This window comes from Xiphias gladius, chromosome 11, assembly GCF_016859285.1.
Source record: "Xiphias gladius isolate SHS-SW01 ecotype Sanya breed wild chromosome 11, ASM1685928v1, whole genome shotgun sequence".
Taxonomy (NCBI): Eukaryota; Metazoa; Chordata; class Actinopteri; order Istiophoriformes; family Xiphiidae; genus Xiphias; species Xiphias gladius.
Genome location: NC_053410.1, coordinates 22,393,600 through 22,418,881, shown reverse-complemented (window position 1 = coordinate 22,418,881; position 25,282 = coordinate 22,393,600). Strand labels below are relative to the sequence as shown.

The window sequence follows — 25,282 nt, the reverse complement described above, 5'->3', positions numbered from 1 at the left end:
ATGCTGAATAAGAAGGAAGTGGACAAAATTGTGGGCACATTTCTTTTGGAAGGTCGCGGTGATGGATTTGGCGGCTTGTCGTTTCCCGTTGTTCCGTCAATCTCTCCATCTCCCTAGTGGACATTAATATATTTATTTGTTTGGCGCAGTAATACATGCCTCCAAAAACCATTGCATCATAAGGATTTGTCATTGCCTTATATAAATAAAGTATACGACCCAGACCTTAATGTGCCCTTGCTATTGATTGTTTTACACAGCCGGAGCAAAAAAAGAGAAAGGAAGAAAATAGGCGACAGGCTGTAGATCAACATCCATATGAGTTTCTATTTGTTGTTTGGCACCATGAGCGTGTCCATAAAAGCATTGACTTTTCATAGCCTTTTAGTGCCCTCTGTAGTAAGCTCTGATACAGGGCTGTGATTACTTTCAAGTTCTGCCCCTGATGAAAGTTAACTTCCTTCATATTTTTCTCCTTTGATTTAAAGCCTGTATGTGATTCATAGATGGGATGCGTACGTTAAGGAGATGAAGTAATTTGACCTGGCATTGCTTGTAAAATGCTCTTTGCATTTATCACCAGACAAGACAATTGTGACACAGATGCGATTCTCGATGACAGGCGTGATCCATGAGACTGCAAGGAGCTCATAAATGTGGGGATAATGTTCAAATGAAAGCCAATGAAGGCTTTCTTCACTCATTTTAGTATACAGAAGGATCAGAAAAAAATATCCCTTTTAGGATGCTTTCTGGCTGCTGAAATTTGTCATTTTGCTTTCAGCTTCTTCCCGTGTGCATTTTTAGAGCTCTTGACATTCTCACATCGTGTTTACTGCAATATTTGAGTGGTGACGATGACAGAGGCTGCTCTCTGTACTTGTGATACATCAGAACACCCGCACGCACACACGTACCGTCATGTGCCGTCCAGTTATATAAACCCTATGTGAGGCCCTCTCTTATTTGATGGGCCCCCCTGGATGATGGAATAAAGATAAATGCGACTGTCTACCGGGGCTCAAATCAATCAGCATTTGTGTGTATTACTTATTACTCACAGTGCATTTCTGTCACAGGGCTTTTGTGGTAACCCCCCCCCAAAAAAAAGGAAAAAAAAAAACATCACCCCGCCATAATATTATTTATGGGGGTCGGACTTTGAGCTGAAATACAAGAGAGGTCAAAGAACCACCGGGAAGCACAGGGAAACGGTGACGAGAGGGTGGTTTAGACAAGAACTGGGAGTAGGATCATGTGTGTGTGTCCTGAGTGTATCACATCTGACATTTTATAGAAGCGTAATTTCCCATTGGTCACAATTGGGGAGTTTTATGTAGTGGTCTCCCGTTTCAAGTGAATCTGACAGTTTCTAGTTTCTCTTTCCACCCATCTTGTTTTTTTTTTTTTTTTTCTTTTTGCTCTGTCTCATGTCTTTCATTTCCCGTGTGTGTGTGTATGTGTGTATGTGTAGCGGTCAGCCCTTGTATGTATTGCCCAGCACCCTTGGATGTGACCAACTGTGTAGCCGCCGTTCATCACTGTCATGGGCGGAGACGCCATCGCTGACCTGTGGAAGGTCAGCCAATGTCAACCCGAGCCTTGTGACCTTTTACCGTTGCCCTTTGACTACCACCCTCATCCCCGCCCAGTGACTCTTTACAGCCACCAAACCTGATATATGATATGATTACAGAGCACTTTCCATTTCATCCAGCTACATCTTCTATTCAAAATAACAACGACAGAGCATATCATAGAGAAAACAGGCTAAATTCTCCCATTTTTCAAAAGTATAAGTGTGTGTGTGTGTGTGTGTGTGTGTGTGTGTGTGTGTGTGTGTGTGTGTGTGTGAGGGGGGGGGTGATGATGATGTTTCTGCAGGAGATTAAATGGGGCTGGACAGCATCTGTGTCATCATCAGCTGCAGCAACCAAATCATGATGTCATCATGTCAACCAGTAGAGAGGGACACTTTTCTTCTTCTGCACTTTGATTGATTGTGTGAGATAATCATCTTAAAGAGACTCCTAAATTAAAACACTTAAATATATGCTAAAAATAGATAGCAGAGTGTATTTTTTTTAAACTTCCTGATATGTGGATGCTTTCTACACTTGACTGCGATGGTCATCCATGTGATTACCATGTGTGTTGTGAGCGTGTTTATAAGCAAGCGATGAAGCAGGGGGTCAATCAGTCATACGTGGAGGAAATGGGGCAATCTGGGGCCGGGTGTCAAGGAAGTGATGGATTTTAATGCTGCGATTGTAGTTAATGGCTCTTTAAATTAAATCGAGATTAAACGTCTCTGGCTGCAGTCAGAGCTTGTATGTGCACCGAGCAAGTTCAACCCCCTAAACACTCACTCTTCATCTTCTCCCTTCTCATCATCCTCCCTCTAAGACTTTCTCTCCTCAGCTTACTTCAATAAATGCATACAGTACACTAATGGATTTTCCATGCAATAAAGTGATGTGTAAGTCAGTTTAAATGTACATTTTGTTTACATAAATATGTTAATGTGATTACTGAACTTAGTTACTCAATCCGCATTGCTTGTGTTTATCTTTTAAATATATTCACTTAGTTTAAAAAGCATATTTTCAAGTATAAGTATAAGGTCAATCAGTTTTGATTCGGTGTGACACTTGCATCTAATTCCATTTGTTCCTTTCAAGTCACAATATTGGGACAGCGAGTTATAATTGGGCCCATACATCCTGCTGAGGCAGTATGGATTAATTCAAGTATGCTAATGTAATTCAATTTGATACAGTTAATCTTTTACTAATGCAGATTGAAAGATGTGACGCGCAATCAAATACCTCTTAGCCCTTTAATTTGCATCTGAGTTTTTTAAATAAAATTAGTCAATTTGTAATTATGTGACCTGGCCCATAATTAGTTTATTCGTCACTGCAGTTAACTCCCCGTCAGGAGTATCAGAGAGAGGCAGACAGAAAAAGAGAGAGGCTGCGGGAAAGAGACTTATTTATCTATTTAGAATGAGAAGACTCACAACATCAATTTGTCTCTCATTTAATAACCAGCTTCATGGTGAATCATGTGCTGTATGAGAAAGATCTTTGGACTTGTGATTGGATAATTAACTAAAGGCTGGTGGGATCTGATCAAACAGCTGCATACTAGATATTTACCCTAAGTCGTATGCTTCTTATATTTTGTATAACTTTCACCTGTACAGGCTGTAGATTCTGTATTGAAGCCATTCATACAACATTTCTCTGCATTATTTATTATTATTTTTCATTCAAATTGCTTTTTTTGTCAAACTGTCCAAAAGCCAAGGATTTTTACTTTATTAACACATAAGATAAAGGAAAACAGCAAAACTTGACAATAGTGATTCTGGAATTAGACTTGTTGCATTTTTGACTGAAAAATGACTCAAATTATTACTCAGTTATAAAAATAGCTGCCAAGCAATTGTTAACTTGAATGACTAATCTACAATGGTGGTAAAAGCATTCAAAACCTTTATGTCACTTGTAAATCCTTTACAAGTAAAAGGCATGCATTCACATTTTTACTTTATCAAAAAAATTACAGTGTTCTTAAAGTGTCAAAAGTAAAAGTACATCACTATGTAGAATGGCCCATTTTTTAAAATTGTATTATTATTAAAATATACAATATATTATTTGATTAAAATAATTATATATTAACATATAAACAGCATCTTAATTTTGTGGCTGGTCACTGTCAAGCTAGTTTTCCTATTTTCTTAGTCCTTTGGCTAGTTCTATCTATGAAACAATCTCAATGCGCACAGTAATTTGTAAATATATCTGTCAGATACTGTAAATGTAGTGGAGTAAAAAAAAAAATAAATAAATATATATATATAATATATATATGTATGTGTGTATATGTGTGTATATATGTGTATATGTATATATGTGTGTATATATGTGTATATGTATATATATGTGTATATATGTGTATATGTATATATATGTATATGTGTATATAATATATATATGTAGTGAAGCAGAAGTATAAAATCAGATTGACCTGTTTAGGTATAGTACAAGTGCCTCAAAACTGTACTTAAGTATAGTACTTGAGTACAGTACTTGAGTAAATGTATTTACTTACTTAGTAACTAAGTACGGACTTTTCAACACTCCCAATCTATTGACATTAATGTTCATGTGTATCCATCCATCAACAACCTTTTTCTGAGAGTGAGTAGATTTTATTCAAAAGGTTCATCTCATTCAAACTCTTCCAATTTGCTGGATGGAAATTGAACTAAATAGTTCATGATAGTGTTGGAAAATGTAAAATATGAACTTGGGCTCTCAGGTAGTTCTCCTCCATAAATCATTTGATGTTGTTACTTTAATTTGCCTCGGGGGGACAATTGAAGCCTTAGTAATGTCGAATTCTACCGTTGTCATGCTAAATTGAGTGTCTCTGTTTTGTAGTGCAAGTGGTCCAGAAAGGGATTCATCAGAACTCGATGGGCCCTGGCTGACTGGTGAGTTTTATTAATAAGTCCTTTCAGTGACACTTCCCACCTCATCTCTGTTCAACCATGAATCATTAATACTGTATCGTTGTGATTAGGGATGAAGATCTAACCATGTGAGTCATGTCTGGCTTCACGCAGAAGCCGCAGTGGGCTGTGTGCTGTGTGGTTATCATAGACAATGCAGACTGAGAGAGTGAGTTACATTGCTGAATCCTCTCCGGACAGGGAACCACAGAAGCAAGCTGGGATTTGATTACACGTAATCATGTTAGTCAAGCAGTTGCATATGACATGACAAAAAACATTACATGCAATTGAACCTGTATGGGATGAATACAAACGCTTGCTTCCAGTGGGGCAGAGCTGGGGGTGGGGGGTGGCGGTGGGGTGGAAGCCAGGGATTGTAATTTAATAGAGGGATGACATGAGAACTAAAGAGCTGAAACAGTAAGCATTTAATAAGGGCATGACGTTTGACAAGAGCAGCAGAGAGAGAGAGACGCTGGTGAAGAATAGGGAGATCAGATAAGAGATGGGCTAGGCAGAGATAGGGAAGACCATGCATGTATTCATTTGTTCAGGGTGTCACTGCAGAATAAACCCCTTGAGATAAGACCAATTCCTCTGGGTCATCCTGTGAACATTATGCTAACAAACTACTCCAGATTGATAGGATCAGCAGGGTTATGTTTATCACTGTACATTGAGCTATCTTGCTTTTCCCTGACAAGACAAACTGAAAGAAAGCAGATTACCGTCGGCAAGGCTATATGCTGTGTTCACGGGCTGGGTTAAGAAGTGCTTAGAGAGTCTTTTTACATTTTATTTTATCCCTTTTACTTGATGGATAATATTTTTTACTGTGTCAGGACAGATAATGATATTTAAGTAATGTTTAGCAAGTTGTTAATTTTAGAAATATACCAGTAGTAGAGTAAGAATAACTTGTCACTTGGAATTAAACCTCAGGTGTTAAATATCATACAGTAAATGTGATGTTGTGAAAGAAAAAGGCGCACTCACACCATGTTCTTTCATCCCAGTGCCTTTGATCTGGTCAACATCCACCTTTTCCATGATGCTTCCAACCTGGTGGCGTGGGAGAAAAGCCCCTCAGTTTACTCTGGGACCAGGCAGAAGGCCCTGGGCTACGTTTTAGACAGGTACTGTACACACCGGACACCACCCCTATTGCTCTTTATTTTTTTCATCTGCCTACTGTATTCTTGATGAGATCAAGGGAAGCCTCCTGCAAACATAATTGAGACATTACAGTGAAGAAGCAAATTCAAGTCAGTGACTGGGAAGAGACTCCCTTTGTCTACTATGACCAGATTTTGTCAGAATTCATTATAGTTTACAGTGTTTGTTGGACTCATTCTCTATGTAACATGTCTACTCTTAACTAAGAAGCATAAGCAAAGTAAATTAAGCAGGAAACTTTATACTTTGCCAGCATTTTTTCAGGTGACCTGTATAATATTGTTGATATATTTGGAAGGTAATAACTTCTATAAAGTTCTTGCTCATCAGAGAGTCTTATAGACAAGTGTGTTTAATCAAAAACTCTGACTGTAAAAGAACCCAAAAAACAGTTGATCACTTGAACTCACTTTATTTATGACGCCTTGCTTGTCCGGTCTTCATCAGGTAAAATTCATATAGACAAACAGCACCAGTACCATTTATAATCAGAGCCCAGGAATAAATTTAAAAAATATATTTTGAAAAAAATATTAAATAAATAAATAAATATTTTTTATTTATGTAAAGAATGTGAATAGCATATCTACAAAAAGGTAGTAGATACTAGTCACAAATCCCAGTTTTGTCTGACAAAACCTGTATTTATATTGTAATCGAGGATTAGAGTGAGACTGAACAGGAGAGATACAGCATGGAAGGTTTTGGTGGGATTCAGTCCTAGACCAGTGGGATTACATCTGTCTGTAGAAGTAGGGGGTCTTACTCACTACACGGTCTGCGAACTCCCAAGTCTCTTTTATCTGTTCTTTTTCTGTCCCTCTCTCTAGCTCTTTACTTTACAACAATTTCTTTTTTTGTGATGTAATCCCATATTCATCCTCATTTGTGTCCCACTACTGGCAAGCGTGAGGATGGAAATATTCGTAGGTTGGTTTGTTCAGCTACGTGTCTGTCTATAACACTTTGGTCTAGAGCAAGATATCTTGAAAAGAACTTACAAAACTGACAAGAAATTTGATATTGATTGTCCTGGCCCCTACAGGATCATTTTTAGTGATCTTGAACTATCAGGTCAGAATTTCCCCTTCACAGACACTTAGAAACTGTATGTTAAATGTACCGTGGATGACATTAGTCCCCAATGGATTCATCCTAATTTGATTGCTATGATGTTTCCTAAGCACATTAGTGCTTCCCAGAAGAGAAACACTTTCTATTGAACACTTTCAATGAGTTCAGTCCCATGGTATGTTTGTCAGCTTTGAACACTAGATATTAAAAATGAATTCCCGGATACCAAGTAAATTTGCTGTAGGTATTCATAGCCCACAAAAGATGACCTGGCTGTTTGTATAGCGCCAACATCAGGCTAAAATTTCCAATTCTGTTCTAGATGTATTGTTATCTAATAGGCATTTTACCATGCCATATGCACATTTGTGCTCCCAAGAGGATCAACCCTTAGAATAAATTTTACATTTTTAATTAATTTTTAATTGGTGAGGATGTAGGAATTGTAATAGTGATGGTAAAGACTTCTTCACTCTGCACTGAGTAAAGCCAGCCTATATACGAAGAGGCCAGGTAATGTGAGTTATGGGATATCCATTTGCAGTGGAGCAGAATGATAGAGTATATGGTGCAACCCCTGTTCCCTACCTGGCCATGCTAACACAGAATAAAAGCATAGTACCAGCCTCGCAGCAGGTGACCTCCCATTTAAATAGCATCAGAATGCATGACATGGCTCCCTGCCGCCTCGACTTTGAATAACTACATGCGTGTATGGGTGGCATACATTATCTCCAGGCTTTCTGATGTGCATGAATTATGAGGCACTTTTTAAAGTATTCTCTACGAGGTCATATTTTACCAGTGCTTCTTTCTTGATTTGATGAAAGAATGGTCCTTCTTTAATGGACAGGGAAGTGGGAGTGTTTTAACAATATGGCAGTTTTTGCAATTTTTATTAAGCTGTAACTTACATGGATTTACAGGCATCATGAAGTTTGAAAAGGACCTCCGTTGTTGTTGTTGCTTACATTTATGTTTTCATTGTATTTCCTCTGCTTTCATCAAGCTTTTGCAGTTAATTTATTTTTTAAAGGTTCACTTGTAAATATAGCTAATAGCAGAGTCTCTGAGTTTTTGTTGGGTGGCTGAGGGGATTGAATTGAAATTGTGCTGGTTGAGTGGCAGTTTCTATGCACCTTCTTTCTAAATCCCCTTGTGTTTTGATGGTAACCTTGCTGTTACTTCTGGGCCATATCATCATTTTTTTTTTTTTACGGGTGGGGATGAGGGGTAATTGGTGTGAGGCAAGGCAGTGGTTGGGAGGTCGTTATATGTTCCGGCTACCTTGGTATTCCTTGCTAAGGAGACAGGGGTGGGATAGTGGGGACATCGTGCCTTAGTTGCTCACTTTGGGGGAAACCGTCGGGAGCAGATCCGGAGCGCCAAAGTGAGAAAAAGCTGGCGGTGCAAAGGGAAGGGAGGAGGAGCACAAAGGGTGCTTGGGCTCTGTAAAGGGCAGTGAATAATGGGTCGGTCCTTTCACAGAGGCTGCTAACCTTTTGGCAGCCACCAGCAAACTCCATTCTCCTCTGCCGATCTGGAAGTACAATGTGCCCGGGCCGGGCTTTGAATGAAGCACTACCACCAACAGTGTTCCCATTCAGCGGCTGGTTGGGAACCATCTTTTTGGCCATTGTCCTAACTCTGACTCCTACCCCCAGAAAACAGCGCAGGAAAAGGGACAGGGGGAATATCTAAAGCCAAACTCCCCCTCCTTCCCTCTTCTCTCTCCTCTCTCCCTCTTTGAGCTCTAATCTCTCATTGCAGAATGGGAGAGGAGGGGAGGGGTGCTGTTGTACACACCACCAGCTGAGATCCATGAGGCAGCCGGCACAGGAGCTGATCACACATCAGTGCAAGGGATAGAGCTCTGCAACTGGGCATCAAACTTCAGCCTCCATCTTATCTGGGACCCAGGCCTAATAATAGAGCTTGTAGCCCATTGAGAACACATCTGATAAGCCTTTTCCTCTGTGGCCCTTTTAACTGCTAAACGGTGTTTATCTCCAAAGTGCTTCAAGGCCTCAGGGGAACAATGCTGAGAAGGAACAGCGTTTAGCCAGCCAGACCTCACTTTTGAGTCACATCAAAAAAGCACTGCTCTATAGCCTTCGCTGATGTGTGGGCCACTTCCATGACAGCCAAGCAAAGCTCTGCTTGAAATGCATTCCCTGCTTATTTTCCTGTCCTTTGAAAATGCACATATGTGCACAGGGCTGCATCAAGCATTATTTACCTTGTTGACTCAGCTACGCCTTCATGTACGGAGATCATTGGTTTATAATTAATATAATCATTGGTTTAATAGATTTTGTTTGCAAACAATATAAAAGAAATATATTTTTGCTTTATGTTTTTAAGAATATTTAATTTGAAATGTTATTAAATTTAAGGAATAATATCAAAGTATCTGACACAAACTGCCATAAAGGGACATGATTTTAGAGAATGGTATGCAGTAAAAATGTATGTTTATTTGCTTATTTCTGCCTGAGACAGCTGATATCATGAAAGTGATGCTGAAAACCCTGGCCTCTCTAGAGTGTTGAAAACATGGCTGCTAAATGAGCCCGTGAAATGATAGCATGAGATAAAATCAACAGTTTTTTTTCCTCTTCCTTGAAAAAAATCCCTTTTGTGTATCGGCGTTTGTCTCTTTTTTCCAACCCCCATTCAGAGTGGCTGGTCCGGTTCAGGGGAGAACAGTTTTACATTACAACTGTGAAATCCTGGCATAAAGACGTCTTTTGTGGCATGCCATTATTTTCACACAAATATAGTCCATTGTCACAGAGCTGAAGTTAATTTGATCAACATTGGGGACATTTAACTGTTTTGTTGCCTGAAAAGACTTGTTTCATGCTCATTTTCGGGGCATTGAAAAGCAATGATTGGCAGAAAAATAATGTTGCCGTTAACAATTCAAAGCAATTAGTTTCCCATGGGGAGGCAGTGGGCCGCACTGGCCACCACACAGCGATGCTTTGTCATTTTATGGACGGTCATCAGTCAACTGTCAGAACGTCTCAAAGAGCCCTCCAATCTAAATGTTTCCCTTTAGGCTTTTCCCAGAACAACAGGCTGAAAGAGGAGAGAAAGGCCGGCTAGTCTCCAGCCAATAGACATGTTGAGCTGCAAGAGGGAGGACTGGATAATCACAGGGAGATCCTCCATAAAGCCTGAATGAATTTATTAAAGAGACTAGTGTGTGTGTGTATGCGCGTGTCTGTGTCTGTCCTCGTTTGTGCCTCCATGCAAGTATGTATGCTAAACAGTCACATTTGCTTTCATGTCATAACATGTACAGTACATTTAATGTCCATTTTTTTTAATGCGTTTATATAATACACTGTAACAATGTTACTGTTTTGTGTGTGTGTGTGTGTGTGTGTGTGTGCGCGCACGCAGGTGACCATGTGAATGTGTTTGTGAGTGTTTGTGATGTCACTGTGTGATTCTGAACTGCCTTCTCACCCTGGGAGGCCTGCAGGAGCAGAGGTTAATCTTCCCCAGTGTCTCTCTGCTCATAGTGGAACTGTTTATTACACACACACACACACACACACACACACACACACACACACACACACACACACACACACACACACACACACACACAGGGCTCCAGCACCACAGTGACTGTGAGACAGGGTGAGGGATATATAGACATCACCATCTCTCTAGCACCTGAAAAGAATTTGCGTTCCCACAGTTTGTATTCATAAGTGTTGCCACACTGCCAGAATTGTGACATTGAGGTTAATAAGAAATTTAATATCCCCAGTATAAAGCCAAATTGAGTAATAAAGTAAACAGTAAACATGGCAAATAACTAAAGTTATCAAGTGGAGTCTTTCCAAGATTCCCAAGAAAACAGGTTTTGATGTTGGTTGGCTGCTCATCTTTGTTTATACCTGTAGTTATAATTAGCTCCAGCATTTTATCAGCTCGTACAGTCATGCCTGAATTAACCTGTATGGGGGCCCCGGGGCCAAAAATTTGTGTTAGGCCCCCTGTTGTGTCCACGTTCCCATCAAGTACCAAAAATGGCAGGGTCATTATAGTTAGCAGAGAGACCCAGAAAACAACTACTGCTCCTAGACTGAAACACTACCTGACCGTAGCTTTTCTGTATGACAGTTTAGGTAATTTGATGAGACACAATTCATTTTGATATTTCATTTTGGTGCGTTTCCTCCACTTAGAAAAAAGGACTATATGAGCACAAAATAAACCACAATAATGAAGGTGTAATACCTAGATTTGGTCACAGGTCTCCTCTTAAAGACGGGGCTTTAAGATTATGTTTTATTGCATAATCCAGTTGATATTTAACCATAGTGATGCAAACTCTGTAACAAATTTGCAGGTAATCAAATGAACCAACAACCAGTTGACACACAAGGGAACCTGGGGAACACTGGAGGTCTGGGACCCTGGGGTCAGTTGCCAGCTTTGCCCCGCTGGTAATCCAATCCAAACCGCAGATAGTATGACATTTAGTTCCAGAAATTAAAGATTTCTGGAGTAAAGATTCAGCAAACACCTCTCAGTGACAGTTACAGAAAGTGTTCTTGCTCACTCCACACATTAGCCCATAAATTGGCTCTGCTTCTCCTCAAAGATGTCTTCCCCATCTTGAGTATGTGTTGACCCTGCTATTAGTTTGAACTGACTTATTCGTTAACCTCTGTGTGACCGCTGCAACATCCCTGCACCCCCTCAGCACCATATCTTTCCTGTGTGGTGTTCTTGTTGGGATGGGCGGTACTGAGGAGCTGGGGTGCTAACAGGGGGACGAAGGGAAGGCTGTCCTGCAGTGTCAAAGGTCCTGTCAGGGGCCACCCCTGGCCTATTCAGAAAGACGTCACCCAGCACATTCTTCACAATGTTAACATTCTCCCAAATTCTCAACATTTACTTACAATAGATGACTGCGCTCAGCCCAGCTATTGTGTGCAAAGTCGAATCTGACCGGCCAACTTATGGTAAGTCATCTTGTCAATATAATCATGACATGGCCCCCAGTTGCACCCTCATAATCCCATATAGACTGTCTATTATGGCTCAGTTTAGCTGTCAATCACAGTGTATAATCTGCCAAGGAGTCAGTGAAGGATTGAGGCTGGTGTGAGGGAGAAAGATTTAAAAGCAGGCAGGAATTATTGAAGTATACATGAGTGTTATCTGTGAGACTTAGATGCTGTCAGTGTCTTTGATGAAAGAACATCAGTTTTTTTTTTTTTTTTTTTTTTCTGGGGAGGGATGTTTGTTCACTTCTATGACAGTGTGTTGGTGTGTGGGAGAAAAGTAGGATTGGAAAGAGAGAATGTGCCATGGTTGCTTTGTGCTGGTGGTTTAAGGAGCCTGGGAGCAGAATCGGGGACCGTGTTATAAATTAGTGTCTGACCCCTGTCTTTGTGTGGCCCCTAGGAAGGCCTGACGAAGGCCCCAGCCCAAACCTCACTGAGAACGGCCCTTGTGAAGAGCCTCTTTCAGGGGTGTCACTGCGCGATGAATTGGCCAGGAGAAAGCACGTTTATAGACTGTGTAAAGGAGTGCGTCTTTGTGGGAGAATGTCACTGACACTGTAACAGTTTGCCTGGATGAACTGTGATGACGAGGCTAATGGGGGCCCCCGCCGAGGGTGAGGGTCAGTGAGGCCCCCCCCCCAAGCTTTGGACCCCCCGTCCTCAGGCCCCTTTCACGCCTAATAGCTGTAGGTAATGTTGCAATTCTTCGTTCCCCCCACAAAGGCCAAGAAAAAAAGTCAACTTTCACCTCAGTGGGTCACCATGAGTGCTTTAGGAAATGATCGTGTAAACACAGTGTTACCTTCTGACCTGTGGCTGATACCTTGAAGTGGCAGACAAAACAGCCAGGCTGTGGGTATTAGACATGGCTGTTAGCGTGATACAGCTACAGGACGTAGAGGAGAAAGACATCCAGGCTCTGGAGAAACACACATACACTCTCTTATTCAGTGACTCTATTTTCAACTACTCTTTGTCTTTTGGGAGACTTTGCTTATCTTTTTTAATATTTTATCTTTTTTGTGTCATTGTCTGATCGGCAAAGATTGCTGCAAAGTAAAACTAAGTTTGTACTTTATTCAGTTTACTTTTGGCTTTGATTCTGCGCACACAACAGCAGATGTGGTAAGCATAAGGAATACATGAGTTCCCACGCCTTTAACAACTGCATTGACGTGTATGTACAGCTATTTTACGGCCCTCCATTCAGGCAAACAGGATAAACTGGCCACTAACCCTGTTTAAATAGAGCTGAGTTTCTTAGCACCAGAATGTGAAGTCATTAATAACAGCAGTCCCAGTTTGAGTGTATTAATGAGCTACTGCTCACACATACACATAGTCTTTATCAGGCTGTGACTAGTGGTACAGTTTAATTTCGTTTTATTGCTAAGAATTTGAACCATAGTGATCTGTGGAGAGTCAGATTGTAAGGGTTCAGTGTTTGGCTAAAGCATCAATGGCTCCTCATAATGTTGATTCTTGTGGCTACTGGACCAGGGACTCTCTGGCTTTGGGATCATTGTAAGTTACTTTAAAAAGTGTTGTAACTGAAGCAATTTGTTGATATAGGAGACACATTATCCTTATTTTTAAGAAGGTATTGGATACAGTGTTTCGACTCTGATTACTCTGAAGAAGAGGTGCACTCAGGTAAATGATGGATCTTAGTGTTGAACTAAACTTTTATTTACTGTGCAGAAGTAATGTTATCTTTAACTGTGATAAGGGTTTAGGATATCAGTACCTTCAGGCAGTTTATACTTAATGCATTCATGTAGGCTGAGGGTCTGTGATGGTCCACATGAAGTAAATATCATTTGGACCAAAATAGAAAAAAAAAAAAAATAGCCATTTTTAAATGACAAAGATTCACTGGTTCAAGATTCTCAAATGTGTGGATCTGCTGCTCCTCTTTTTCTTTGAAAGTAAACTGTATATCTTTGGGCTTTTGTCCACTGGGTGGGAAGAAAAGATTTGAAGATGTCAAATTGCGATTTGCGAAACTGTAATAGGCATCTTTTATTATTTTTAAGTATTTTATAGACTAAATCATTAATTGATTACTTTGAAAAAATAATAGGTAGTTGCAGCCCAATCTGCAACTATAATTAAGAATCCATATTATTCAAATCAAATACTGCAGATAGAAATGGTACATCTCATTTGGAAGTGTTCATCTACTCTAGGATAGAATTAAGTATATATCCATCATATACTGTAGATGGAACAGTCTTGGAAATGAATTGTTACATCAATCATAACCACGAAACATTTTGATTGTTATTTTGGAAATTAAATTCTAGATCATGTCCCCATCTTTATGTTGACCCCTCATGAAGAACCTATCGGATACAAAGACGATCAATTTCTGTTTAATATGATGGGATGTCAAAATGGCGAACTCTGTATTAAGAGCTGCGTTCCCCGCCTCTTACTCCAGTCAGATTCGCCTCCATGCTGTTCCCTCTCCCTGCCTCCAAGAGAAGAAGTGGCAATGTTTTACGACAGCCAGCCAGAGCTGAGACCCACCACTAAGAAGAAGTTTCTACTCTCTTTACAGCCCCATAAATATATTGTTATCTGGGCCCTGGAAGTCCACAGTGAGATTTATCTGCACGATTAGTGGAGATAGCGAGCCAAGCATCCTGAATCATTAATTACACAAGAGGCTGCACATCCACCTTAATTTCCTATTTCTGCTCTGTAGAAAAGCAACTTTTAAGTAAGTGATGAGGCATAGGAGTTGATTATATGTCACTTAGGTGTGTTTTCTTTTTCTTTTTTTTTTAAGCACTGGGATGCTAGTGCTGTGGTGAGGTTCTGGAGATTTGGGAGTAGTTCATGAAAGAGAGGATCTATACTCTATGAATCCTCTGACACTCTCACTCTCAGGCTTAAAAAGCAATAGATTCAGTGCATTAAAACCATTTGCAAGACAAGAGACAATAAAATGTGCAGGATTTAAAGACCCCTAAGAGGCATCAAAAGAGCACAAACACAAGTCACTTTAGTTACAGTCCTGGTGAGGCAGAGCCTGTGGCAGCATGGGTAGATGGAGTCCTTCAAGCTGTTCAAGTCTGTTTCTGACTAAACCCATAAGCCCTTGAGGATTTGGGCTGCCCCACTCTTCCTCTGATCATTTCATCAAAGTGAGTTTAACTTTCCATGAAATGGAATTGATGTTTATCAAAAGAAATAATCAAAATGTATTATTTTCATTGTGGTGTCACCTGAGAATCAACAGTTTGTCCCAAAAGATGAACATAATGTGGTGCAGGGATGATGTGGGTGCTGTGTGCTGTTTATGAGCTGTTTGAATTATTTGTTTGCTTTTGCATAAATAGTTGCACATAGGAAGTTGCAAACATGTTAAATGTAGTATTAGATTTGTTTAATATATGGTTTTTTGAGGGTGACAGTATTATTAGGACAGAATAGTTGGGACAGTCATTTTTTGGTTTTAATCTCAAGCCTGACCATTTGTCCAGAATTTTTTTTCAAGACTGCAAACTGTTTAACTATATGTCTATATGCCTATATATCCTCCTCATCTGTAAACGTATAAATCCTTATCATAGCCCTCAGATTTTTTCCTAAAATTTGAAGATTGCATTTTTCTGTGATTTTCTCTATGTGCCCCATCCTTACATCTACACCCTGTGTACCATCTTTACAAAAAAAAGATGAAAACCTTCTAATCAAAGTAGTCAGACCACTAGGTGGTGCTCTGACCCTCAAGAATTAAATACCCTGAGGTCAGGGGAATCATCAAATGACAGCTTAAAATGTCTTTGACAGCTAATGCTGATGTTTGCCAAGATGATGGTTTTTAGAATCCGCTTTGTTATTTATCATTAATGCTAATAATTTTGGATTATTTGGGTTGTGATGTGTGTTCTGGTGCGTTCAGGCTGCCAGCACCTGTCACAGAGGTTACGCTGATGTTTAAAACATTCTCAATGACAAGCGGTTGTAATTTTTTGCAGGATCACAGACCAGCGGTATGAAAAGGTGCCATACTTTGTCTTTGGAGACTTTAACTTCAGGTTGGACTCTAAGCAGGTTATCGAGGTGAGTGTTTTTGTATTACACCTGATGAATTAGAGATGGAAGGCTTATTATATAGATTATGTGTAACTGTATGCTAATATATTATCTAAATATGCAGTTAAGTACCATCAAACTCATAGTAATATAAAGTATGTGTGTGCTTGTCTTTGTGTGTATTAGAGAGAGGGACTGCAATATAGTAAAAGTGGTTTTAGTAGCCCTCTGTCTCTTTAGAGTTATGACTCATTAAACGCTTCACTGTGGCTTGCCCAGCTGTGTTTGCCAACTGAGCCTCCAAGTGCATTGTTATGTTATGGTGCCATTCACTGCTCTTTCTCTCTCCCTTCCTCTCCTGCTCCCTCCCTCCCCACTTTCTTCCTCCTTCTCCTCCTCCTCCCCTCCCTCTCCTGGTGCAAATGAGGCCAGTGAGAGCCAAGGTAGCGCAGTCATTCAGCATTCTCCATGACGCGATGGGGGGTTAGTGGCATAACAAGTCGTAAAGGCCCACTGAAGACAGTGGAGTCCTATGATAACAGAGTGGGAGAGCCACTTGTTGGCCGATCCTCTCCCTCCTTTCCAGCACAATGGCCCTCGAACCAGTGGGCCTGTTCAAGGTGTGGGCATTGTTCATTTCAACCAGAGCCCCATTCATGGGAGAAGGGAAGAGGAGGGAAAGCTTTCTGAATGGCAGGGTTTTGCTCAAATGACTTAGGAAGGACTTCACTCTGTGTGGCATTGAAGAACAAACCTTTTGTAGTTTAGTCATCCAGCCACTAGAGGTGCAGTAAATCATCATCGCCTCTAGAATGCTCAGCTAAGTGGGATGGTCATCACATGTTTTTACTCAGCAATCTATCAGGGGCATTGATTGATTGCCTGAAAGTTTGTGCAGTACATTTGATTTTGGTTCTGTAATTGGGTCACATTAACTCACTGATCATGTGAGCATGTGTTGCTTTGGAGATAATAAATCCAAGTGCAGAACCCACAACAGCAGATGCGCAAACAGTGAGGCTATTCAGAAGTCAGCTATTGCAATTAAATGTCACCTGGCATACATTTAGGTCACCACAGTGATTTTATATGAGTGATATGCTGTTTTATATCTTATCCACATTACAGTGATAAAAGGGACTGTGTTCTACACATTAAATTATATGAAATGCTACTTGGTTTCAAAAGGAAAATGTGTTTCAATGCCAATACTCAGTTTGATGCAGCATGGATGCATTAAGACGAAAGGAAAGCATCCAGTCACACAAAGTCAGATGATATGATTTGAATGTGAGCAGCTAATGGTGTTCCCTGCCTTGTTCGTGCTGCTCAGTGGTAGGTAAGCTCTTACCCTCTCCATGTCTAACCACTCTGAACTGCTGTTTGAGTGCAGTAGGGGTCATGACCCCTTTTGAGGGATGTGTAAGGATTGCATCGGTGTGTATCCATCTCTGCCCCCACTCTCCTCCACACAGCTCCTTTCTTATGCACCTTGGCCCCCTATTCACATCCAGATCGAATACACACACAAATACACACACAAACCAATTTGTTAGGCCAAATGAATCTAATTGATTCACCCCGTTTAAAGAGGTGTGGCAGCAATGCAGGGGGGTCTTTCAGACTTCCCCTCAGGAAGTTAGAGCTGTGAGCTATGGCATAAACACACACACACACACACACACACACACACACACACACACACACACACACACACACACACACACACACACACACACACACACACACACACACACCTAGACATTTTCCCTCTAGCTTAATGAGGGTTCTTCAAACATACTGACCGTTTAATGGGGACAACAGAAAAGACTGATGATGTCATCTGTGAGAAACGTGCCATTAAAGGGGCAGTGCTGTTTCATATAAACCAGTCCCGCGCAGTGGTCAGCCTGTCAGATTTAACAGTGACCTGTGTGTTAGCGGCAGAGAGAGCTGTGATAACACCAATAAACAAATGGTTTGCAACCTTGGGCAGGATGTAACTCACAGCCGGGAGGCCGTTTTAAGCCCTTTAATGACAATTAATGTCAACAGGACAATTAGTGCACATCCACTGAAGTGCTTAACTGTAGATGGGCTGGTGGATCGATCGTCCATACTTATCTGAAGATTAATTCAGACGCAGAGAGGTCTGCTCTCATTCCCGCTGTCTGAGAGTCTCATTTTTTTGCTTTCCACACTGTTCTCTCTCCACGTTCAATCGATGAGAAAGGGCCCAAAAAAGCTATGCAGATGAATAGATACTTTTGCTGTGTTAAGTGGACGAAATAATCGCAAAATTAAACTACTTGTCGTTTTAATTTGTTGAAAACCAGGGACAACCCTCAAGCCCCCTTGAGGATTCTTAGGCCCCACTTTGAGTCACTGGTTCAGAAAGTACTCCGGTACATTTCTCTACAGCTGCACACTACACCACTTCTCTTCTTCTCTGTCTCTGTTCCATTGTAGATGACTAGACTGTGGACAACCACTAGCCACTCCCCTGTCACCCATGCTCTCTTGTGGGTGGGTGGATGGGACAGGGGGTATTTTAGGATGTATCCATGTGTGTACAAAAAAGGAGGTGGATTTGGAAGAGGGTGGATTTGTTATTGTCACAGGGCAAATTCCAGGTGGCAAATTCCTGGCATGCTTGTGCGGCAGGATCAGTAACCAAAGGCCTGCGGTCGTCCCCCCCCTCCCCAATGCCCAGCCCGGGCAACCCCATTAATTGTGTCCGACAGAGGGAATTGGTTTCAATTGACCCCCATTCAGCGGCCCTTTGACTGGCAGACAAAGGACACAGCCACGTGGAGACTAATGCTAGGGCTGAGCAGCCTGGAGGTGGTCCAGTCCCAACCAACCTTCTCTTTCCACTCCCATGGGTCTGATCATGCTTTGGCTTGATCATGCTTTGCATCAGTGCTGATAAAACAGGAAACCGTAAAGGGAAGGTTTTGTATGGCGAATCAGATACTTCACAGTTGACTTGCTGATGTGCTACCAGTGATTTCTTTTAATGCCTTATTGAGCTCTCGTGTTCAAGCCGCATTCAAGCCGGTAGTGATTAACTCACTAAAGATGCAGCACATGTTGTCCCAGACTTGAGACCTGTTGCAGTAAAATCAGACCTACCTGGCACGTGAGACCCTGATTCTCGAATTGTCAAGGAGGGTCCAAAGACCTCTGTCAGATCGTTGGCATCTCAAAGGTGACCTGTGTGCTGAGTGTGAACAGCTAAATTCTGACATGGAAGGGTTTGTTCTGATTTACATCCCTTTTTATTCAAAAACCCTGTGTATTACATAGGAGGCCAGAACATGTGCTCAACCCATGTTTCATAAAGGGTTCTATACACATGACTACTAAATGTCAGATTACATTAAATATTCTGCAATTGTGTGAGTTAAACAGGTTGTCGACCTCACAGTTTCCGAGAATCTGGTAATTCAATATGGACAGACTGGTGTAACTACAATTTATTTTCTTTATTTGGTCACATTATAAAATGTGTGACAAATGTGTACTCGAGGGCTCTAAAGTCATCTATACAGTCCAGAAAATTATGAATAATTAGGAGATAGAAATATTGGGCAGCATTGGGATTAGGATCCCTTCTAAAATGTTGCAGGAAATTGTTGAGATGACATTGAGAGTTTGTTCCTACTATTGATCTTCCATCACAATATCCACCAGAACTCTATGCTTCAATTAAGTTAAAGAAGTTTCAGTTTATTCTTCATCTCTCTTTCTCACCCACTTTCACTTATTTTCATTATTCATTCATTAACATTTGTATACACTTATACTTCCCACTCCCTCAAAATGAAGGTGTTTTTTTTCAGTTTTAAAAGCATTTAATAAGACTTGATTCTAGTTCGTGTCTTAAGGTGAAATCAACCAGTTTGATGAGGCAGACAGATTTGCAATAGACAACATTGCTGCAAGTACAACTGATCAGTATCTCAGTGGGAGCAAGCAGGAATAGGATGGTGAATCTGTTGGAGCAGGCGGTAATGGTCAGAAATCCTGCTGGATCAGACAGGTGGTTTAAAAAATAGTCCCATACAAACCAGTAATAACTGCCAATATCTATCATGTTTCAAGTATAAATAAAGGTACAGTAGTTATCCCATAGTAACCCCTAAAAATCTTATTATGGAAAGCATGTTCAGCCTTTTAGGCCAAAGCTGAGCAGTGCCAGCTCCCTTGTTGGGCTCTCAGTCATGATGCCAGGTCAAATAACCCCAATCACACCAGCAGCAAACTGTTTTTTCTTGGTTTCATGCTTTAGATAGAAGGTGGTATAAGGTGTATATTGGTGTATGAGAGTGTGTGTGTGTGTGTCCCTCGAGCTGGCCCCTGGCCGTGAATCAGAGGTGTCGATGACAGCCTCAGGGCTCTGTGCCTGGACTCTAGTATATTTAAAATCCCTCCTAATTAAACTTAATAGAATGTAAATTTAATATCTGCAGAGTTTGTGTGCTGCTGGCCGGCCTGCTCCAATTTAAGGATTGATAGAGGCCAGCTGGAAAGGTTAATTGCTGACTTGATCTACTGTCCCCGTGACATGGCGTGGGTCTGCTTTAATTGGGCCTGATCTGCTGCTACATGGACAGATTTCATTAGGCTAGCTGGCCTCTCACTGACTGGAGAGTGGTTTGGATCAGCACCCCCTGTCTGCATCTGTAGGAAGTGCAGAGGGCCGGACCAGGCATCAATCTTCCTTCCTTTGTCCTGTATCCTTTCTCTCGCTTGAGCAGCATGAAATTAAAGGTGGGGCCCCAGACTAGCCCCACTCCTAATGAATGCTGTAAAATGCTCAGTAATGACAGGCCAACATGATAGATCATTCATTTTTCACACTGTGGAGTCAGTCAGTGCACATGCCCATGACAGTGGAGATGGAAATATAAGCAAACAATTATTAGGAGACTTATTGAGGAAAAATCTTGTTGTGAATGCTGTCCTTTTTTATTTATATTCATTGCTGCATGTATGTCCAGAGTTTTATACATTATGCTCTGGGTAGATTAGTGGTCTAGTTTTGTTCATATATGATCTTTTGTTTGTAGATTCCAAACTCTGAAAGAAATATAATTGCTTTGACCCAGTCTGGTAAAGGATTTAAGAGACTTTCTATATAGGACCACAATAATTTCTTTAATTAATAATTTTATTTTTTATTAATAATTTAATAAGTATACTGTAGGTCTCATAGTTTAAATCAATGAAGAAAGCAGAACACGTTGTCTGTGCATGTCACCTGCAGAAACCAACAACAGTTCATCAAATAGTTGATGGCCATTGTCCTGGCTGCTGAACCTAGTCTGGGAAAATTATTTGCACCAGTAAAGGCTAAACAGTTTTCCCTTTTTAGTCCGACTTTGACTAGCATGTGTGTATTTGGCCAGCTATAAATCAAAAGGCGGCCAGTATAATTAAGTGTACACTACATTAGTCAGGCTAATTAATTTTGGGAGCCATCCATCCATTAACCAGTGGGCCAGCACTGATTGGGCCTCTGTTCTGTGGAACCCCTGACACTAGGGACTGCGACCCTCCTTGGCTGCCCTCAGCTTCCTAGATACACTCATGCATTTACACCCCGAGTCACAGATGTATACACACACATACACGCACCAGCCCTCATGTAGTTAATCAGATTTCGAGTAAAAGGGGAAGTTTATTATAAAGAATTTGACAGATTTATGCCATGGTTTTTCAGAATAGTGATGTAACAATGTTCTCTTCTCCTTCTTTACTTAATTTATTCTCAAATATAGAGACTCAGTTTACGGAAAGGAGGCACTAGGAGGGTTGTATTTGACTAATTTATTGCTATGCCAAATTGTATTTACAAATCGTGTACTTGATTTGTTGTAGCATACTAAATAAATATACTTTTCTGTGAAAGACAGCCCACCTGAGACTGCCTTAATTGTCCTGATGAAGTACACCCCTCCCATTTACTACACCATTCAATTCAAAACAGAGTTATTAACATGTACTATTTGACCCACGCCTGTTAATGGATTCACAGGTGAAGCCCGTGGTGGAAATTTTTCTTTACAGTACAATAAAAGGATATTATCTGGCTAGAAGAGTCCAATCTATCACAATGAGGGCCCATTATATCACAGATAACCCATCTGGATATAGAGGGAGACTATTCCCTCTAGACAACAGCGTCTGTTCTCGCTCTCTTCTCTCTGTTTGCTTTCAATGCTAATGAATACAGCACTGAAGACACAGAGGAAAAAAGAGTTCAGCTATGAGGGCGTAACTCGAGCGATGCAGCTTTGATGGGAGCGCTGTCCATATAATTAAAACGCTGGCAAATGAAGAACAAGCAATGGCTTCTGTTGGTCCTGCTCATTAACAACAGGCCGTTTGAGTCCGGCGCCAGCCATGCTATTGCCACTGTGTACTTGAAGGGGGGGCACTGTGACTGGCAGCTGGGAACACCATGCCAACGGTGGGATGGCGTGACAAACAAAGCCAAAGATGAGCGCAGAGCCTGGCACTAACAGGGCCTGGGGGGGTCGGTTGCCTTGTAGGCCCCTGAGGTTGGCCCCGGTCAGGGATGTAGCCTGAGTTACCCCTCAATCCTTCACCACTGCTGTCTTCTCCAGCTGGAGCCAAAGTTGAGATGTCTCTTTTTACTCCAGACTTACTGAACTGCTGCTGCACTGTCACTCCTTCTCTCGGAGTAGCTTTAGAGTTGTTTACACAACTTTGACATTAGAAGAAATAGTGTTGTGATGCATTTGTATCAGGCTAATTTGTTTTTGTTCGTTTTGCATTTTGGAGTTTGCTAAATAAGTTTGAAGTTTGCTAAATACTTTTATATTAAAAATATAAAAGTACTTACAATGCTCCTAAATACAACTCCATTCTCCCTAAAACATTCCCTCACTCATTCTTTCAGTTACGTATCTTCTCTTTGACTTTGTCCTGTCCCGTCTCTCTTCTATGTTTTGTCCTGTGTGGTCTTTAACTTCCTGTCTAGCCATTTCCTCTTTGTCTGAAAATTTCTCCTAGCTTTCCTCAGCATATATCCTCCAAACATAGTCACAACTAAGGATTATTTTCATAATCAATTATAATATGCTGACTATTTTCTCAATACATTGATTCATCTAAATGCTTATAACAATTTCACAAAGCCCAAGGTGGTGTCTTTAAATTGCTTGTTTTGTCCAAACCAACAGTCTGAAACCCAAAGATATTCAGTTTATTATTATAGAAAATTAAGAAAACAAGCAAATATTTACACTTCAGAAGCTGGTAACAGTCCATTTTTCCATTTTTGCTTAAGAAATAACTTGAGAGAGACTTGTGTTGCATGTATTAGTAAGCGTGATGCGGTTGCCAAGATTAATGTAATTATTCCAAATCTATTTAGTGAATAATCTCACGAGCCTGAGAATTCAGTAGACTCAACACTCAATCTATGTCGTTCTTATTTAATCCACCACCTTTTCTAAACAATTCCAGCTCAGTCTATCTTTATTTCTTGCCTTGTTGATGGTTTGTCTTGTCTTCTGTTAGTCGGAATGGACCCCTGCCTTTGAAATCACAACCAGGAACAGCAACAGCTAACAGTGATGCTATTATTTAGTCCAGATGAAATGTGGCATAAACTGAGAAGGATAGGGATCTCTTTGTGCCTGGCACATTGTGTCCAACTTGTATGATGTCAGTCTATTTTTGACTAATGCAGTCTTCAGCCCTTGTAAAGCACAGCACAATAATTGTTTTTTTTCTCTCTGAAGGAGCGAGAGGTTGCCAAGATAACACATGTTGTCTCCAGGGGTTGTGCACAAACATGAACACACACCATCTCCATGGCCATTTCCAGCATTTTAATCATTATAGTTTGTTGTAATGCATATGCAAAATAGCAGTCTCTCTAAGAATGGCTGCACATGGATGAATTCACTACCCACTCAACAAGTTAGTCACAGTTCTTATTCAAATCAAGCAATATCTTTAACTCTTAACTGACAATGGTTTGTAGTGGCTCATTCAAAATTAAAAGAGTGATGATAAATGCTGCTGTTGTTAAGGAAGCCAGAAAAAGTGCTAGCGTTCTTTAAACAACCCAATGTGAATCTTTACTGTCAGCAGCAGTGATGTTCCTACAGAATGGCTCATTGTAACACAGCTGTAAACCCAGTTTTGGCACCATGGGCTTTTAAACAACTCTGCCCACTGACATTAAAAGTCGCTGGGCTCCATCCACATTCACACACAAATATCCCATCATATTTAAGAGGGCCCATTAAGGGCCACATTGAGAATTCATGGGCCTTTCTCTCAGTCCCCCTTGTGTGATTTATCTGTGACGGCCATATTGCCGGGCTCTTTCAGAAGGAGTGGCTGCAGTTTTTGTCTTAGAGGAGGCCCAAAACAATGCATTTCAGGCCCATTTCTCCTACAGGGCCTCCTCTTTCAGAGGGCAGAGAGAGCCGGGGCTGGCCCAACATCTGTTTGTGTCCAGAGCCAGGCGGGACCTAACAGCGTGTCTCGGTGGCCCCCTTCTCCTCTCCCTGGGGGTCTTTGTTCCCGATTTCATGCTATCAGAGCGGCAGCATGTTTTCCTGCGCAGAGCTGTCAGGGGCATAAAAGGCCCTGAGTGGGGTCACATCAAGAGGGATGGGCATGAAAAATTGGTAAAATGTATCACAAAGCCCACCCACTAGATGGTTGCCTAGCGCCCTGTGGTGGGGTGTCAAGACCCCTCCTCCCGCCTGTACCTTCCTCTTCCCCCTTTCCTTGGCTGAATTACACCTCTCTCTCTCACCCTGGTGGACAAGCACATCATTTAGATGAAATGGTGCAAACAAATTAAAGGGTGGTGCTCCAAATGAATCAATGTTCTTTGTGTGTGAGGAGGGTTTTGTGCTCCACCAGGGTCTTCTCCTCCAGTGCATACTGGAAGGAAGATAGCTGGTCACCTGGCGGAAAAAGCCATCAACTGCTCTGGTAGCTCAACTTTTGCTACAGAGAAGGGAAAAAAATCTTCTTTTCTATTTCTCTTTCAAAGAATCCACTGGTGAAATCAGTGTTTATGGACTGAATCTTGGTCTAATTAAGTTGACAATATCTAACATGTGAAAGAATCTCTGTTGCATATATGTAGTACATCTTGTGTGCAGAGCTAACCAAGCTCCAGCCCTTTTGAAAGGGTACCGAATTAGACTTTCATTAATTGTTTTGTCCTGATCTTTATCGAGTACCAGAGTAATGAACTCAACAGACTGTATTCCTATTGGACCATCACTAATCACCAGTCACTTATTGGGTCTTCGATATTCTGTAATTGACTCAGCAACGACAAATTACCTCACTGGTGTGTTTCCGTTAATTGATTCCTAACTAGAGCTACGAAGGAATAGGTAAATTAAATGAGAGT

General features: G+C 41.0%; 1 protein-coding gene across 2 annotated transcripts in view; it reads left to right on the top strand.

Moving 5' to 3' along the window:
• The window catches only part of LOC120796548 (inositol polyphosphate-5-phosphatase A), a 139,896-nt gene that overhangs the window by 82,745 nt on the left and 31,869 nt on the right, over positions 1-25,282 (top strand). For both annotated transcript variants that reach the window (XM_040139524.1, XM_040139526.1), the window contains exons 7-9: positions 4,455-4,507; positions 5,545-5,664; positions 15,804-15,888. In XM_040139524.1, the coding sequence (XP_039995458.1) occupies positions 4,455-4,507; positions 5,545-5,664; positions 15,804-15,888 (258 nt within the window). The remainder of the gene's footprint in view (positions 1-4,454; positions 4,508-5,544; positions 5,665-15,803; positions 15,889-25,282) is intronic.